The sequence below is a fragment of the Microcaecilia unicolor genome, chromosome 2 (genome assembly GCF_901765095.1).
Source record: "Microcaecilia unicolor chromosome 2, aMicUni1.1, whole genome shotgun sequence".
Lineage (NCBI taxonomy): Eukaryota > Metazoa > Chordata > Amphibia > Gymnophiona > Siphonopidae > Microcaecilia > Microcaecilia unicolor.
Genome location: NC_044032.1, coordinates 267,028,469 through 267,047,191, shown reverse-complemented (window position 1 = coordinate 267,047,191; position 18,723 = coordinate 267,028,469). Strand labels below are relative to the sequence as shown.

Below are 18,723 nucleotides of genomic sequence, written 5' to 3'. Positions count from 1 at the left end.
TAAGTAATATTGCTGAAGGGCTGTGTAGTAAGGTTTGCCTCTTTGTGGATGATACCAAAATCTGCAATAGGGTAGACACCCCTGATGGAGTGGATAACATGAGGAGAGACCTAGTGAAGCTTGAAGAATGGTCCAGAATTTGGCAGCTAAGATTAATTCAAAATAATAATAATAAATGCAGGGTCATGTAGAGGGCTGCTAAAACCTGAGGGAGCGGTACAGCTTAGGCATAAAGTATGTCTTCTTTTTTTTTTAAATTCAATATAGAAATCTTACATCAAAATAACTTTGAATTTAAGAAAAACATTGTAATATAGATAAAGCAAACATTGTATAAATTAACAAAGGAAAACAGACAAATATCACAAAGTAGCAGCCCACAAATTAGGCAGAAGTCAAGAACAGAAATACCAGAAGGAGATGACTTAACCAGGGGCGTAGCCAGACACCCAATTTTGGGTGGGCATGGGCCCAAGATGGGTGGGCAGAAGAACCTCGCCCCGTCCCACAGGTGATTTGGTCTCTCCTTCTTTTGCCTACATGCCATATGGTCTCTCAAACATCCCCCCTCTCCCGTATACCTTTTAAATAGCAGATTTTCACCAGCAGCGAGCAGTAACTAATACACACTGCTCATGTTGGCCCCACACCCTTCCCTCTGATGCAGCTTCCAGTTTCCGCCTAGGCAGAAATACATCAGAGGGAAGGCTGTGGGGCCGGTGCGAGCAGTATGTATGTCACTGCTCACTGCAGGCGAAGATCTGCTACTTACAAGGTATGAAGGAGGGACACTTGTTGGGAGTTTTCGGCTAGTGGGGCTTGGGGATCCCTGCCAGCCACATCATAGGTATGCTGCTACTGGGTGGGCCTGAACCCAAAGTGGGTGGGCCTGGGCCCATCCAAGCCCACCCTTGGCTACGCCACTGGACTTAACAAGAGAAAAAAAGGAAAGAAAACTCTTACTACATAAGTGGAGGAGTGGCCTAGTGGTTAGAGCACCAGCCCTGAAATCCAGAGGTGGCCAGTTCAAATCCCAGTGCTGCTCCTTGTGATCTTGGGTAAATCACTTAACTCTCCATTGCCTCAGGTACAAGCCCTCCAGAGACAGAGAAATATCCAATGTACTTGAATGTAACTCACCTTGAGCTACTACTGAAAAAGGTGTGAGCTAAAAAAAAAAAGTATATTAACTGACAGATGTCTAATCATTATCCTATATTTGAACTTCCATCTAATGGATGATTAACTCCTTTTGACTGTAGTTTTTTCTAGGGGATGAAGTACTTCTTTGTATGAAAGAGGAGCAGAACTTGGTTGTGATTTGTATCTGATAATATTAAGGAAGCCAAATAGACAGAAAAACAGATGATAAAAGCTTGCAGGCAGTTAATGCCTTTTCAGGCAAGGTGAACCCGAGCCTTCATAATAGGATCAAATGTCATAATTTGCTGACTAATAATTTAAGATTTTAAAATTTTCCAATTGTATATTTGCTTTCATCAGAAATATTGCTCAGAAAATATTTTATTGAGGTTTTGCACCTAGAACAAGGGGAGACTTTTCCAATTTCTAAGGGTCCCGTTTACTAAGCCGTGCTAGAGGTGCGTTAGTGCTTTTAGTGCACGCTAAATGTGTAGGCGCCCACAATATTCCTATGAGCGCCTACACAATTAGCGTGCATGCGCTTTAAATGCCATTGCACCTTAGTAAACAGAGCCCTAAATGTCATTATATTACTTAAGGGGCAGTTTCCTTCCAGGAGGTCGGTTTGGTTGGGCAGCCTTCTACTGATGCTGGCCAGTTTACCACTTTTCTGGAGGATTCTCAGGATGTAATTACATCCCATGCTACTTTGTTGGTGACCTTTTGTTCAGAAAGTGATAAAACATTTTGAAGCTGTACTTTAAGGTAAAATCAGTGCAATTTTGTGGGCAGGCTATTCAACGCTTTCCAGATGTGGTGTTTGATACTCAGCAGCGGAGGAAGATTTTTCTTGCTTTGAAACCCAAAGTTTTGGCTTTGGGGGCCACATTTTTCTTATCTTTTCCTTGTCGGTGTGTTATACACTATCAGGGCAAAACAGTTTTTTTTTTGATCCATCCTATATGTAAAGATTTTTGTTAAATCAGGATCGAGATCAGGGAAATAAATTGGGATCTTAAAATGGAATTGGCTCTGTTTTGAGGTCAATTTTGTGACCTCTTTTTTCTTCTTTATTAATGTAGACTTTAGACAAAGGAGATATTCAGGTGTCCTTTTCTAAGGTGCGCTGAAAAATAGCTTACAGCAGTGTAGGTGTGGGTTTTGGGTGTGCGCCAATCCATTTTTCAGTGCACCTGTAAAAAAGGCCTTTTTAAAAATTTTTGCTAAAAATGGACGTGCGGCAAAATGAAAATTGCCGCGCGTCCATTTTGGGTCTCAGATCTTACCACCAGCCATTAACCTAGCGATAAAGTCTCACGCGGTAACCGGGCTGTAATGACCTATGCACACCAAATGTCACTTGGCACGTGTAGTTGACGTGCACCAGAAAATACAAAATGTTTTTCGGGCGCGCATAGCGGATGCATGCCAAAAATGAAATTACTACAAGGGCCACGCGGTAGCCAGGTGGTACCTCCATTTTGGCACATGTTGGGCACGTGTAGACGCTTTCGCATCTTAGTAAAAGGGCTCCTCATTTTCTTAGGAAATTTTATATGTAGTAGTAGTTTGTCTTTTCTTTTGTCTTTTCTTTGCATACTGCAATTTCAAAATTATTAATTTAAAAAACCCTAATGTTCAGGAGAATAACCAGTTTAAAAGTCCCTCTGCTGTGGAATAGATGTCTACCCAGAGGATAGAGGAATATGAACTAAACTCTGCTTTCTTATAACATTTTCAATTCACAAAAGGAGGGCTTGGGATCTTGCATAATGGTTCTGACCCATTCCTACTCAAATCAGCTGAGACTAAGCAGCCTCCAGAGCACCTTAATTCAAATAGTTCCTGTAAAAAAAAGAAAAAAATCCTCCTTCCCAGATAAAATTTAACAACCCCAGAGGATAACCTAAAATACCAAACATAAAACAAAGGAAGACCTCTAGTCAGCACAGAGAAATCAAGTGCCTGACCTTAACGTGAAAATGAACTTAGTGTGTCCGTGACATGAGTCTTGGACAGGACTCAGCAAGGTAGTTGGGACCCTACCTTCCAGACATCAGCGTCAGTTTAGTGACGTGGGAAAACCAGCTTAGCAGAAATGAACAAGAATTTAGATGTCAGTCTGTGCATCCTATATCCAAGCAGTATGTATCGCTCTGAACACTGCAGCCACTTCTGTGGTGTGTGGCATGCTAGCACGTGTCTTTGGAAGGAGAGAAAGAACTTATGTACTATTATAAGTACCCAATTACACATTGGGGAGGGGGGTAAAGTGACTCCCCTGAGGTCTCACTCAATAGAGTCAGTCATAGAGCCAAGGATTAGAGTAAAGACCCAGAAAGATAACATGGCTTGCATAACTATTCCCTTCATACAGAACCTCATTTTCTTGGGAGACTTTAATGCTGACTGTGATTACGTGGCAAAGAAACGTTGGCCGCTGATCCGACTACGCAAGGAGCCCGGCTTCCACTGGCTGATCGAGGACGATGCAGATACCACTGTCAAGAAGAACACAAACTGTGCTTACGACAGGTCAGGCAGTGGCCTAGAGAGTATGTCTGTGTATGTATGTATGTATGTATGGGTAGTGCTACAGATATGTGCACAGAATGTTAATAAGACCCTGAGCCATGAGGTGTCATTAAAGCTCTTAGGAGTGGCCTAGTGGTTAGGGTGGTGGACTCTGGTCCTGGGGAACTGAGGAACTGATTCCCACTTCAGGCACAGGCAGCTCCTTGTGACTCTGGGCAAGTCACTTAACCCTCCATTGCCCCAGGTACAAATAAGTACCTGTATATAATATGTAAGCTGCATTGAGCCTGCCATGATTGGGAAAGCACGGGGTACAAATGTAACAAAAATAAAATTTAGGCACTGTGAGGATGACAGCAAGAGCAGCCAGGTTCCATTACAGCAGGGGTGTCTAACCAAGTTGAGTTTTCAGGATTTCCCTAATGAATATGCATGAGATCTATTTGCATGCACTGCTCCATTGTATGTAAATAGATCTCATGCACATTCATTGGGGAAATCCTTCAAAACCCGACTGGGGGAGGGCTGAGGTTGGACACCCTTGCATTATAGGACACTGCATAATGCAGTATCAGTTCACCTTATATTTATATGCCTGTGGCTTAACTGTGATTATGTAAATGAGGCAAGGATGAGGGGGAGCCTCGTCCGTTTCCCACCCGTACTGTGCTCATGTGTAGGCTCAATGCCAACTTATCAATTATTTAAAATTAGGTTGAAATCTTATTTTGGGGGGGGAAATTTTGGGGTGGGTGAGTTTTTGTCATCTCCCGGGCAGATGATCTGCAGAGGATGAAGTTTGGATGTTTTGATATTGGTTGGTTGTTGTTGGGATGAATTGCTTTACTTTTATTTATTTTATTTTTTATTTATTGCATTTGTATCCCGCATTTTCCCACCTCTTTGCAGGCTTAATGTGGCTTACAATACATCAAGAAAGGTGGAAATATATTAGAAAATAGACATTTAGTGTTACAGAAGGATCTTAGGCAACAAGATAATGATAGAACATGATAGTAGTATAACAAGCAGATATTGTAAGACAGTTCTGAATACATGTGGCGGAGTTGTGTATATTCACATTGGTTGATCTTTGTGGTATGCTTTGTTAAAGAGATGGGTCTTCAGTAGTTTGCGGAAGTTCGTTAGTTCGTATTTTATTATTGCCATTCTTTTTTTTAATCTGAGATTGTATTTATTGTTTGCAAAAAGGGTGGTATTTCAAATAGTTTTAAACCATTGAACTATCTGCGCCCTTACCGAATAGCAGTGAGGTGTCCTGCTCCCTGCTAGCACTTACACATGTCCACTTATCTGTGGAAGAGCCAGTATTTTGTACATTTTACTTGTGCAAGGGGCACGTAAATTCAAACGCCCTCTATGTGTTTTTTCTTGCCCTAGGATTGTGGTGTATGGTGAGCAGTGCTACCAAGCAGTCATCCCGGGATCTGCCAGAGTCTTTGACTTCCTGAACAAATTTGGGCTCTTGGAGGCTGAGGTAAGGCCAGAATGCCTCTGCACACAGCCTGAAGTTTCTCTCACTGGACTCAACAACAACCTTTCTTTTTTTCCAGAAAAGAGGAGAGAGGTCTGGGGGTAGAGGATTAACCCAGGAAAATGAGTTAAATAACACACAATAGTTATGTTAGCAAAGGGTATTGATGGAATTCTGAGCTCCTGGCTTCAAGGAAGGCTGGGATATGATCATAGACTTGAATCATGTGACCTAGGAGGACGGGCAGAAGGAGTGAGTTTCATCTAGCTTGGAGAAGAGAAGACTGAGTATCTGATGACTGCATTGAGTCACCCCTCAAAGCAGCTTATGGTGAAGACACCATTCAGGTGTTCTCTATGTTTCATGGGAAAGTGACAAGCAATGATAGGCTTAAATCATAGCAAGCAAAATGTAGGCCAGACATTAGAGAAATTTCTAGAAAATAAGAACTGAAGATGTGCTGTAATTGATTCAGAGTAAAGATCCATTGAGCTCCCAGGTCACAAGAAGCCAGCAGGATCTGAAAGAGTAGCGCCAATCCTGTTGCTCCCTTCTAGAATCCACTCTTTGGAGTCCTGCTGGGTATCTGTGCACATCTTATATTCTTATGAGGATGGTCACATGCCGAAAGGAGGAACCTGGGAAACAAATGAATTCTCAGCCATTGGAGATATGGACCAGCAGGCTGGACACACACCTGCACAGGATAGTCAAGGTACAGTGGATCCTGTCTAAGGGCTGCAGCTGGCCTGTCCTTTTCTCCAGTCCTTTTCATTACATTTTAAGAACATAAGAAAAGCTATTCTGAGTCAAACCAAGGCCCATTAAGGCCAGCCTGGGTCATAAGTACCCAGCAGATCACAAAAGTAGGTCGAATTTCTCATTGCTCATTTCCAGGGCTCTCCCGCGTCTAACTGGCTAATGTTTAGAGATTTTTTTTCCAGGAACTTGTCCAAACCTCTATTGAAGTCCACTATGTTAGTTGACTTGACTTACATCCTCCAGCAACCGACCCCATAGCTTAATTATGTGTTTAGATTGTGCTTCTATTGTACTGAGAGTCTGTAAGATAAACGTAAGTAGCAGTAGCAGCTTCCTGCTCTGTTATTCTCATCTTTGATCTTATAGATTACTAGTAAAAAAAAGGCCCGTTTCTGAAAGAAATGAAACAGGCGTTAGCAAGGTTGTCCTCTAATGCCTGCCAGCTGCCACTGTCTGGCTTTCCTAAAGGAGACCCTTGGGCATGAAATGCTTTCCCTAGGGGGAGTGTGTGCCAGTATGAATACCTGTTGCATTGCATGTCTGGTCGGTGGGTGACTGTGAGCATACGCCATGCGAACGTGCATGCATGTTTGTGGAGGGTCCCCACTCTTCCCTAGCCTCACCACTGTGGGAGGGAGGTAGCATCATTGTTCCTGGGCCACGGAACAGGACTGGAAGGCGGGGCCATGGACACTGGGGCAGTAGCAGGAACGTGCACGGAGCGATGAGGCGGTGAATAGCTGCAGCGAGCGCCACCGCCACCTCCCCTTTAACGTTTGCACAAAGTGTTTGGGCTGGGAAGAAAAACTGGTCTAGCGGCAGTTGGGCAGGCATTGATTTTGCAATAGTGTGGGGTGGAGTGGAGCAGGGATGCCGGGGTCTCCAGCGTTTTCGGGGCGAGACGGAGCAGCGTTGTTGGGTCACCGCGCCCTCGATGTTGGGATGAGATGGAGGCGGTGTGTTGTGGGAGGGGAGCGTGGAGGCGTTCACAGCTTTAGAGTAGCCATTTTGGGAGAGAGAGGGCGATCCGTAGCGGAGAGTCCGATGTCGGTGGTTGTCGGCATTTGTCCTGGGGCCGGGGCTGCAGGGTTTGGCGTCAGCTGTTTGGGGGCGGAGAGAGAAGCCCAGGAAAGCATGGGAGAAGTCAAGGGGCATGATTGGCTGGTGTCGGGATCACGTCATAATGCGGCCAGTGACGTCTCAGTCTGATCTATGGAGCCTAGCAGACCACCTCCGAGGGAGCCACGGTCCCAGGCAAGACAGAACATTGGAGGTGAGAATTATTATATAGGAAATGTTACATATGACCCATTGCCTCTAGTCTCCTCGACACCTGCCTGGCTTCTTGCCTTAGCCCAAGTACAACCTTATTGCTCATTTCCAGAGATGCTAGGCATTCTGGGTAATCTGTTGCACCTCTTCCTCTGAGGAAAGAAAAAAGCTCCATCATGACTCAGAATGCAAGTCACTTCATCAGGGCCGGGTTGCAGGAAACATTTGGCCCAAAATGCAAAGATAAAGTGAAAATAAAAAGCTTTTTTCTACCTCCATCATCTGGACATTGTTTTGCTAATCACTTGTGTCCTGGTATCTCTTTTTCTTCATCATAGTTTATAAATCTTTCTACAGGGTATACTGTCTATTTTCCTTTTTTTCCCTTCTCACCTGTATCTGAGATTGATCTTTCAGTTTTCATCTCATTTTACTTCATTTCTCTTGTAACCACAGAAAGGCGGTATATCAAGTCCCATTCCCTTTCCTCGTTCCCTTTCTCAGACTTTCCCTTTTTTCTGTACCAAAGTCTATCCTACTCATAGCCCCAATCATCCCAACATTGTTCTCTCCTTCCAATCACACCCCCTTTCACTATCTTGCTTTTTCAGTTATCACCAGTCACCATTTATTTACCTCTCTGTCCATTCCATTTCTCTACATCTTCACCTTGTACTCTCCTGATGCAGGCCCCTGGGCTGAAACACAGCTGTGTCGAGTCGTGTTCATCAATCAATCAATTTTTTATTTACACTTTTTATTTTTTACCTGGAGCGTCATTTATTTTAATCAAATTCGCCGTTTGTTCTACTTTCTATATCCCTGCAAAGATTTGTTCCTTCTGTTTTTTGCATCATTTGATTCTACTTCCCCACCTCGTCTCTTCATATCTTACCACTGTATTTTCTGCCTATAATCTTCCTTGGTTTACCCCATTTTCCTATCTGTTACCCTTCCCAGCTGATTGCCCCCACTACCTATGCCCCCCTAATTATAAATCTCCATTCTCTACATTCTGTCGTCAATCACACTTCCTGCTATATCCCCTACCTAAAAGCTGAATTTCTGAATGCCCCTTCCCTCAGTTAATGAACCTCCTCCACTTCCCTCTCCAGTCACACAATAGTGAAGGGCCTACTCTTTTTTCTCTCCCACAGCCAATTTTCAGCTCGTTCCCTCCCCTCATTCGCCTGATGCCCTTTCCAACAAATACCTAAATTCCTGCTCATTCCCAATCAAAACACTAGACTGCATGCTCTCTTTCCTCTGGTATGGGGGTTCACTCTCCCCTCTACCCCTTGTCCAGCATCTCTCTCTTCTCTTCCATCCAGCATCTGTCTTCTCTTTCCTCATCTCATCAGCATCTGCCCTCTCGCTCTGCTCTTAAATCCAGTATTTGCTGTCTTCTTCCCTCTCCTCTTACCATTCAGCATCTGCCCTCTCTCAGAAGCCCTTCCCTGCTCTACCCTTCATCATCTGCCTTCTCACTCCTTCCTCTTTTCCCCCATTGGACATCTGTCTTTCTTCTGCCATCTCTCTCTTTTGATTTCCTTTATCTCCCATCAACATCTGCCCTCTCCTCTCTTTTCTCCCCCTGGCCCTTGCCTTTCATCCAAGATCTTTCCTCAGCTGCAATCAGCATTCTAGGACCCCAGGCTGAGCCCAGTGGCGTACCAAGGGCGGGGCGGTGGGGGCAGGCTGCCCCGGATGCAGCTCGTGATGGGGTGCTGCCTTGTATGTCTTCCTCCCTCCCTCCGACTGGTGCAGTGCTGCCGTCTTCACCCCCCCCCCCCCGGTGCGGTGAGGTGCTACATGGGTGTCCTTCCCTCCCATCCCCCGACTAGTGCGGTATTGCTCTCCCCCTCCGCTCCTGCACGTCTTTCAGCTTCTGGTAGCAGCATCAGCAATGTAAGCGCTGCTTTTGGCCAGCCCCGGAAGCCTTCTCTGGACAGCGTTGCACCTACGCGGGAAGCTGTACAGACAGTGCTTCCGGGGCAGGCAGAAGGCAGCGCTTACATTGCTGATGCTACCAGAAGCCTTGAAGTTGAAAGACGTGCAGGAGCGGAGGGGGAGAGCGATACCGCACTAGTCTGGGGGGGGGGGGGGGGAAGCGATGTCAGCCAGCCAGACCAAAGGGAGAGGGAGGTGGAGAGAGGAGGATGTGATGCCACATCTAAGGGGAAGAGGGGGTGGATACTGCGATGCCAGACTTAAGGGGAAAGGGTGGTGGAGAGAGGAAGGAAAGCAATGGCAGGGCAAGGGAATGGAAAAAGGGGGGGTGGAGAAAGGAGTGAGAGTAATGCTAGTCTACATCTAAGGGAAGCAAGAAGGGGAGGGAAGAGAAAGGTGGCATGCATGAGGGAGAGGAGACAGGGGGAAAAGCTGGATCAGGGGTGGGGGAGAACAAGATGCAGTACTATGAAGCAGAGGAGAGAGATACTGGCCCTGGGTTTGGAGTGCAGGAGAGAGGGAGAAAGAAGGGTGAAGAACATGGGAAGGGATGGGGACACAGAGCAAATGCTGAACATGGGCGAATAGGGACAGAGACACAGGGGAGGTTATGGATAGGAGAGAGAGGGAGTAAGAGGGAATGACAGTGAACATGGAGAGAAAAAAGTCAAATAGAGAGGAGATAAGCCAGTGCCGTAGCGAGGGCTAATGGCACCCGGCGCGGGTCGCCGCTGCGCACCCCCCCCCCGGGTGCAGCACGGCGCGACCCCCCCCCCCTCTGTGGCGCACGACCCCCCCCCCCCCCCCCCCGGACCGCATTCTTACCTGCGGGAGGGCCGATCCACCCCGAGTGCACGTCACTCAGAGCTGCGTCGGCCCCGCTGGTTCCCTGCTCTCTGTTCTGGGGCAGAGAGAGCAGGGAACCAGCGGGGCCGGCACCACCCGAGCGCGTGCACCCGGGGCGGACCGCCCGTCCCGCCCCCCCTTCCTACGCCACTGAGATAAGCAGAAGATGGATATGGATGGGGAACAGAGAGTGGAGAAAGAAAGATGGAGAGAGAAAGATGGCGAGAAAGGGAGATGCTGGAATACATCATATAAAAAGGAGAGGGAGGCACATGCTGGATAGAAGGGAGAGAAAAGGCAGGCAGTGGATGGAAGGGGCAGAGAAAGCTGGCAGACACCATATGGAAAGGGGGAGAGGGCAGAGAGTGGATGGAATGGGCAGAGAAAGCAGACAGACTGGATGAAAGGGAGAGAGAAAGAGAGCAGATGCTGGATGGAAGGGAGAGACTGAAGAGAAGACGAGGAAAGCAGAAACCAGAGATGGGAAAGGTAGAAAAAAAGATTTATTTATTTGCTTTAGAATAAAGTAGTATTGTGGCTGTGGTGATAAACAGAAAATGAAAATAAGGTAATCTTTTTGTGGACTAAGGTAAAATTATGTATCATACCTGATAATTTTCTTTCCATTAATCATAGCTGATCAATCCATAGACTGGTGGGTTGTGTCCATCTACCAGCAGGTGGAGATAGAGAGCAAACTTTTGCCTCCCTATATGTGGTCATGTGCTGCCGGAAACTCCTCAGTATGTCGATATCAAAGCTCCATCCGCAGGGACTCAGCACTTAGAGAATTACACCCACGAAGGGACACTCTGCCCAGCTCACCACGCCGAAACGGGGGAGGGGAATTAACCCAGCTCATCCCCACACAAGTGGGGGAGGGGAATCCGTGCAGCTCATCCCCGCGGAGCGGTGGGAGGGACACCACACCCGCGATGCGGGGGGGATCTGGCTTATCCTGCAACCGCAACCGCGGGAGGAGCTGACTGACCCTAACACCGCCGAAGCGGGAGGGGTACAAAGCTGCCCTACAGCCGCACGAAGCGGGAGGGAGTGCGGCAGAATTTAAATCTCAATCCAGCCCGTAAAACGGAGGGGAGAGGAATGCAGCAGCTCACTGTAACACAAACTCGTTCTCAACTCTTGAAAGAATCCAAGTGAAAAAACTTGAACACGAAGTCTTTCTGAAGTAACTGAAGACTAAACTTGAACCTGAAATGCAACCAGAATTAAAAACAGTACAGATATCTGGGAGGGGCTATGGATTGATCAGCTATGATTAATGGAAAGAAATTATCAGGTATGATACATTATTTTTACCTTCCATATCATCAAGCTGATCAATCCATAGACTGGTGGATGTACCGAAGCAGTACTCACCTAGGGCGGGACATTGAATCCCTGACCTCAACACTGAAGCTCCAAACGGGCCTCCGCCCGTGCAGCCACAGTCAAGCGGTAATGCTTGGAGAATGTATGAGCCGAAGCCCAAGTTGCCGCCTTGCATATCTCTTCCAAGGAGACGGACCCGGCCTCTGCCATCGAGGCCGCCTGAGCTCTAGTGGATGTGAGCCTTCAGCTGGATAGGCGGCACCTTCCCCGTGGCCACATAAGCCGCTGCAATGGCTTCCTTGACCCATCTTGCCACTGTAGGCTAGCAGCCTGCAGACCCTTACGAGGGACCTGCAAACAGGACAAACAGATGATCCGATTTCCGGAACTCATTGGTCACTTCCAAGTATCTGATGATGACTCGTCTCAATCCAGATATTTAAGAGCAGAGTACTCCTCTGGGTAGTCCTCCCTACGAAAGGAAGGGAGACAGAGCTGCTGATTCACATGGAAGCGAGAAACAATCTTGGGCAGGAAGGAAGGCACTGTGCGAATAGTCACTCCTGCCTCAGTGAACTGCAGAAAGGGCTCTCGACATGAGAGCGCCTGGAGCTCGGAAACTCTCTGGCTGAAGTGATAGCCATCAAAAGACTGCCTTTCAACGTCAGGTCTTTCAGAGATGCCCTCGACAAGGGTTCAAAAGGCGGCTTCTGCAATGCTCTTAGCACCAGGTTGAGATTCCACGCAGGCACCACTGAGTGCAGAGGAGGGCGCAGGTGATTAACTCCCTTGAGAAAAGCGCAACACATCTGGCTGCGAAGCCAGGGAAGCACCCTTCAGGCGGCCCCTGAAGCAAGCCAGAAGCCGCTACCTGGACTTTAAGGGAAATGAGCGACAGGCCCTTCTCCAGACCTTCTTGCAGGAACGCCAACACTGAAGAAATTGGAGCAGTGAAGGGAGAAAGTGAGCCTGCTCACACCATGCTGCACCATATACGCCAAACCATGGCGTAAGCAGTAGAAGTAGAGCGCTTCCTCGCTCTCAGCATAGTGGCGATGACCTTGTCTGAGAAGCCCTTCTTTCTCAGACGCTGCCGCTCAATAGCCAGGCCGTAAGACCCAAAGGGGGAGGGATCCTCCATCACCACGGGACCCTGATGTAACAGGCCCTGCTCCACTGGCAGCCGCAGAGGATCGTCGACTGAGAGCTTATCAAGTCCGCATACCAGGGACGTCTGGGCCAATCCGGACCACCAGGATTACCCTGCCGGGATGCTTTGCCACCCGGTCTAGCACCCTGCCAACATGGGCCAGGGCGGGAACCCATAGAGAAGCTCTGAGTCGGCCAATGTTGGAGAAGAGCATCTACTCCCAGGGATCGAGGGTCCCGTCCTCTGCTGAAAAAGCGCGGCACTTGGCAATTGGCGATGACGCCATCAGATCTAGGCTCGGCTGGCCCCAGCGCTTCGTGATGTCAAGAACGCCCTGAGCAGATAGCTGCCACTCTCCGGGCTCCAAGGTTATGGCGACTGAGAAAGTCCGCCTTGACATTCATGACTCCGGCAATGTGGGCCGCTGACAGCTGCTCCAGGTTCGCTTCTGCCCACTGGCAGAGATTCATAGCCTCCTTGGCTAGAGGGGCGCTCTGGTACCTCCCTGGCGGTTGACATGGGCCCACAGCCGTGGCATTGTCCGACAGGACCCGTACCGGCTTCAACACCAGTACCGGGATGAACTCCAAAAGCGCCAACCGAATGGCTCTGAGTTCCAGGAGGTTGATAGACCACTTTGCCTCTGCAGGAGACCAGAGCCCCTGCGCTGTCCTTCCCAAGCAGTGGGCTCCCCAGCCCGACAAAGAGGCGTCCGTCGTGACGACAATCCACTCCGGGGTCACCAGAGGCAATTCCCGCAGAAACTTGTCTGCCTGCATCCACCAGCTCAGCGCCTTGCGCACTGCTGGGGCCAAGGGAAGGCGCACAGCATAATCCTCCGACATCGGAGTCCAGCGCTGCAGCAGAGATTGTTGTAGTGGTCTCATATGAGCCCTGGCCCAGGGCACTACTTCCATCGTGGCCGTCATAGAGCCCAACAGCTGCACATAGTCCCACGCCCGAAGAGGAGAGGCTACTAGGAACTGGTCCACCTGAGCTGAAGCTTGACAATCCGATGTCTGGCAGGAACACTCTGCCCACTTGGTGTCGAATCAAACTCCCAGATACTCCAGGGACTAGTCGGGCGCAGCTGGCTTTTCTCCCAGTTGATGATCCATCCCAGGGAGCTCAAAAGAGCAACTACCCGGTCCACAGCTTTGCCGCACTCTGCATAAGAGGGGGCTCGGATCAACCAGTTGTCCAGATAAGGATGGACTTGTACTCCTTCCTTTCGCAGGAAGGCCGCGATGACCACCATTACTTTGGAAAAGGTCCGCGTAGCAGTAGCCAACCCGAACGGGAGGGCTCTGAACTGGAAGTGTCGGCCCAGGACTGCAAAACGCAGAAAGCGTTGATGAGGAGGCCAGATGGGAATATGCAAGTACGCTTCCTTGATGTCCAAGGTTGCCAGGTACTCCCCTGCCTTCACTGCCGCTATAACAGAGCGGAGAGTCTCCATGCGAAAGTGCCGCACTTTTCAAGGCCCGATTGACCCTTTGAGGTCGAGGATAGGCCGGACAGAACCTCCTTTCTTTGGTACCACAAAGTAAATGGCGTAACGCCCCTTGCCAAGCGACTTTCTGGCACCGGAACGACCGCACCCAGGCGGATCAGATTGTCAAGTCTGCTGCACTGCCACAGCTTGGACCGGAGACTTGCAGGGAGAGAGTACAAACCCGTCTTTTAAGGGTCGGCAGAACTCTAGCTTGTAGCACGTCTCTGATGACTTCCAGCACCCCAAGCGGTCTGAAGTTATTGTGGTCCACTCGCCCCGAAACGAGGACAGCCTTCCTACAATCTGCACTGGGACGTGGACAAAGGCCCCGTCATTGGGTACGAGACCCTGGGGGAGGACGGAGGGAGCACCTCCTGGGACGGCGGTCTCTGCGAAAGGAATGCTGCTTGGGGGAGAAATTCCTCTTAAAGGAAGAGGGGGCAGAGGAACCCGACCTCGCCCGGGCCGGGGTTACCGACGGGCTTCTGAAAACCGTCCTCTGGAGGTTACCGGGCCGACGTACTAGCCCGAGCCCTGACCTCTGGTAACTTCTTGCCCTTAGACGTGCCGAGATCGGTCACGATTTTGTCCAGCTCGACCCCAAAGAGCAGCTTGCCTTGAAAGGCAATCTAGCTAGGAGGGATTTAGAGGCGTGGTCAGCAGACCAATGTTTCAGCCAAATCACCGCCGCGCAGAGATTGTCTGAGCCATGCCTTTAGCTGAGGCCTCAAGACATCATACAGCAAGTCTGCCAAATAGGCTAAGCCCCGATTCCAGGGCCGGCCAATCAAGCCCTCAAGGAATGATCCGAGGGGGAAAGCCCGCTGCACCATAGTCAGGACGCCTGGACCATAGGAGCCGACAACTGAGGCCTGCAAACTTAAAGCAGCCGCCTCAAAGGGACGACCTTAGGCCGCCTCCATCTTCTGTCTTGGGCGTCCTTTAGGGCCGTGCCACCTTCCACCGGCAACGCCGTTTTCTTAGTCACCGCAGTGATTAAATGAATCCACGGTAGGCCACAGATAGGCCTCACGCTCACTTTTCAGTCAAAGGATAGAGGCGGGACATAGCCCTAGCCACTTTAAGGCTCGCTTCAGGGACATCCCATTGAGCCGAAATTAAGGTGTGCATGGCATCATGCACGTGGAAGGTTCTAGGCGGGTGCTTCGTCCCCAGCATAATGGCAGAGCCAACAGGGGCTGAGGGAGAGACGTCCTCCGGAGAGGAAATCTTCAAAGTGTCCATGGCCTGTATCAACAGGTTGGGCAAATCCTCTGAGCTAAAAAGCCGCGCTGCAGAGGGGTCATCCGCTCCATCCGAGCGGGGATCCGTCTCCTCCAAGGAATCCGCAAAGGACCGTTGGGAGAACTCAGATACGCTGCCCTCATCTACATCGGAGGAGACAAAGTCCTCCAAGGCCTGGGAATCAACCCGAGGGCGTTTACCTCTGGAACCTCAACCTCTTTACCAGCGAGGGAGCAGGGCAGCGTTTTGCATAAGGAAGGCCTGATGCAGCAGCAAAACAAACTCGGGGGAGAAGCCCCCCAGACTGTGCACTTCCGCCGCCTGGGCTACAGCCCTAGACGCACCCTCAACCGGCGCTCGCAAGAGCGGGGGAGAGACATGCTGCGCATCCAAAATGGCGTCCGGCGCGACACTCCGCGAAGGAGCCGCGCGGGAAGAACGGCGCTTAACTTTAGCCGCTTTTGTGCCGTCGCCCAAATTAAGGGCGTTCATGGCATTAATGTCCTCCAACCTCAAGGGCGGCCCAAGAAGAAGCCGTCGAGCCGCGTGGCCGGCCAGATGGCGGAGGCGAGGAGCGGGGGATGGGCGTTATGGCGGGAAAAACCGCCACGCCGGAGGAAGGACCGGGACATTCATCGGTCACAAAACTGTCACCCAACAAGGGCGAATCAGGCTTTAAGACCCCGCATCCCCTCTAGAAGCGCTCAAGCGATCCGGGGAGCGACTCTTTGCGCCCTCGCCCTCCGACGCCATATGCCACGAGGAGAAGAATCGGGGAACCCCCTGCCCGCTATAAAAAGGTAAAAATTACCTGCTTGCCGCTCCGAGCTGTAACGATCTGGTGTCCCAGTGAGTAGCTGCAATAAACGTTTAAATAAACGTCGAAATAAACGCCTTTAAGGACGTTCAAAATTTTTTTTTTTTTTTTTTTTTAACGGAGCCAGCGAGAGGGGGGAGAAAAGGAGGGACCTGGCACCACCAGGTTTGCACTTGCTCAAAAGAGCCCTCAACCCCAGGCACTCAACAAAACCTAAGAATTAGGCTTGGAGGCCTAGCCAGAGCTGCTGCTGTGTGTGACCACCACCTGCTGAGATAGAGAACATACAGGAGGAGTTTCCGGCAGCACATGACCACATATAGGGAGGCAAAAGTTTGCTCTCTATCTCCACCTGCTGGTAGATGGACACAACCCACCAGTCTATGGATTGATCAGCTTGATGATATGGAATTTTTATATATTTTTGCACTAACTTTCAAAGACCAAAACCTTCATCCTTAGGTCAGGACAGGACCGTAACAGCAGTATACTGTACTGACCTGAGGAAGGAAGTTTTGGCCTCTGAAAGCTAATTGAAAAATGTATTAGTCCAATAAAATGGTATTATCTTATTTTATATTTTTTGTTTTATTTCTATTTGTTAATTTGTAAAGTAGTGATTGGTATTTGTCAGTTTTTCAAATTTATGTCTGCTGTCTCTATATTTTGCACAATACTAGGGGACATGCATCGCTGTTTCTATGGTATTGCATTGTATGCGGGATCTGGCCTCTTGGGGGTTCAGTTTAATTTTAGTTTGTGGTTACTTATTCTGTACTTGGTGAGGATGTATCTGTGTTCTATATTTGTGAAAAAGACATGGTTTTCTGTTGGCAGAATCATTTTTACTAATGTCTTGGTTAGTTTTACAATGGGTGTATTGATGTTCTAGTGCTCACTGCAGTGTTTAAGATGCTGCCTTTCCTAGGTACACCCTTGTTGTGTGACTCGTGGATTATTACTAAAAATAATATTTTCATATAGAGGAGGGGGTGATAAAAATGATGGGCCCGGGTGTCAAATATGCTAGGTACGCCACTGGTTTAAGGTAGTCAATTTTAGCTTAACTACCACAAACCTAAAAAGGGTGAATGTAAATATCCGGTTTTTCTAGATGCCCTCTACAGCATCTTCCAGCTCTGTCTTTCTCTGATTCTAAATTACCCTCTGGAGTCACTCATTGTTTGCTTCTCAACCATATTCAATTCAGTTTAATTCAGGTCTTATATACCGCTGATATCCCCTGTTTAGGGTTCAGTGTGGTTTGCATCATAAGTGGGATAGAGTTGGTACAATATTATAGGTAGGATATTGTGTGAATACAAACTTGTTGGTTGGATAGAGTTTTATAGGTTAGGGCATTGTGTGAATACAAACTTGTTGGTTTACAACACTAATAATAACACTAGAGGGTGTGAGAGTGGTTGGTGTTTAGTTTGGTAGTTCTATAGTCCGTCCGGGGATTTAAAGAGTTATGATTGTTATGTAGAAGTCTTTGGAAAGAGGAAAATTTTTTAGCCTCTTCCAGAACCTGAGGTAGTTAATCACTGATCTAATGGCTAGAGGGAGTGAGTTCTAAAGGGAGATTCCTGATACTGGTGAGTTGAAGATCTTCTGAAATTGGATTTCCTTGTAGAACAGTGAGGCTAAGATCAATTGTTCTTTCAGTCTGTTGGACTGAATGATGCAAACAGATGAGATATTCACAGGGACACTCAACCAGTCCGGTTTACAGAATATACTCATTGAATATGCATGAGATCATACACTAGAGGCAGCGCTTGTAAATCTATTTCATGCCTAGTCATTGCGGATATCCTGAGACCCTGACCAGCCACTAAGGGGTACTTCTCTTCTATAAGTGGGTGCCTTCTTTTAGGTGCCCCCAATGCCAGTTCTATAACAGCATCTGGGCGCATGGATACCATTATAGAATATTAGTGTAACCCAGGATCAGCATGCTTAAAATCTAGCACCTGCAGCTACACTAGCCATAGGCCTGACATAACAGAGGGCACCTACATGCAGCAAGAGCACATATAATGTACAGTATTCTGTAAGTGGCAGCACCACACACGTGAACACCCTATTGTATTGACATGCTATTGCCCTTACAGAATAGCGCTTTGATGTTTTGCTGCTACTAACGTATGTATGTGTACACCTAGCCGTGAAAGTGACAGTACACATATATATAGTAACATAGTGACGGCAGAAAAAGACCTGTACAGTCCATCCAGTCTGCCCAACAGTGGTAGTGGCTATGCAGTGGCATGGCCATTCAAGGTGCATGTGTTGCGCACACTCCCCTTGTCAGAATGTCAGTTGATTACTATTAATGGTGCTCTGCATTTCTCTCCCATCCTGTGCACAGTCCAACATCTCTACCTTCCCTTTCCAGCTCTGCAAAGCTCTCACAATTCCCTCCCTCCCCCCACTACCTCCCCATACCTTAAAATCACCTCCAATCTTTGCCTGGGCAGCAGTACTCATAGGCTGCCTGCGGCCTGCACCAGGGCTTTCTCTGTGAACCATCCTGCCCCTTCTGATGCAACTTCCTGTTTTCTGAAGGGTGGAACGGTTCAAAGAGAAAGTCTTGGTGCAGGCAGCCTATGAGGGCCACTACCTGGGCTAAGACTGGAATTGATTATAAGGTATGGGGGGAATGGGGACAGGAGGCT

General features: G+C 48.5%; 1 protein-coding gene across 8 annotated transcripts in view; it reads left to right on the top strand.

Moving 5' to 3' along the window:
- The window catches only part of DNASE1L1 (deoxyribonuclease 1 like 1), a 110,722-nt gene that overhangs the window by 90,376 nt on the left and 1,623 nt on the right, over window positions 1-18,723 (top strand). For all 8 annotated transcript variants that reach the window (XM_030194134.1, XM_030194130.1, XM_030194132.1 and 5 more), the window contains 2 exons: window positions 3,521-3,678; window positions 5,080-5,176. In XM_030194134.1, the coding sequence (XP_030049994.1) occupies window positions 3,521-3,678; window positions 5,080-5,176 (255 nt within the window). The remainder of the gene's footprint in view (window positions 1-3,520; window positions 3,679-5,079; window positions 5,177-18,723) is intronic.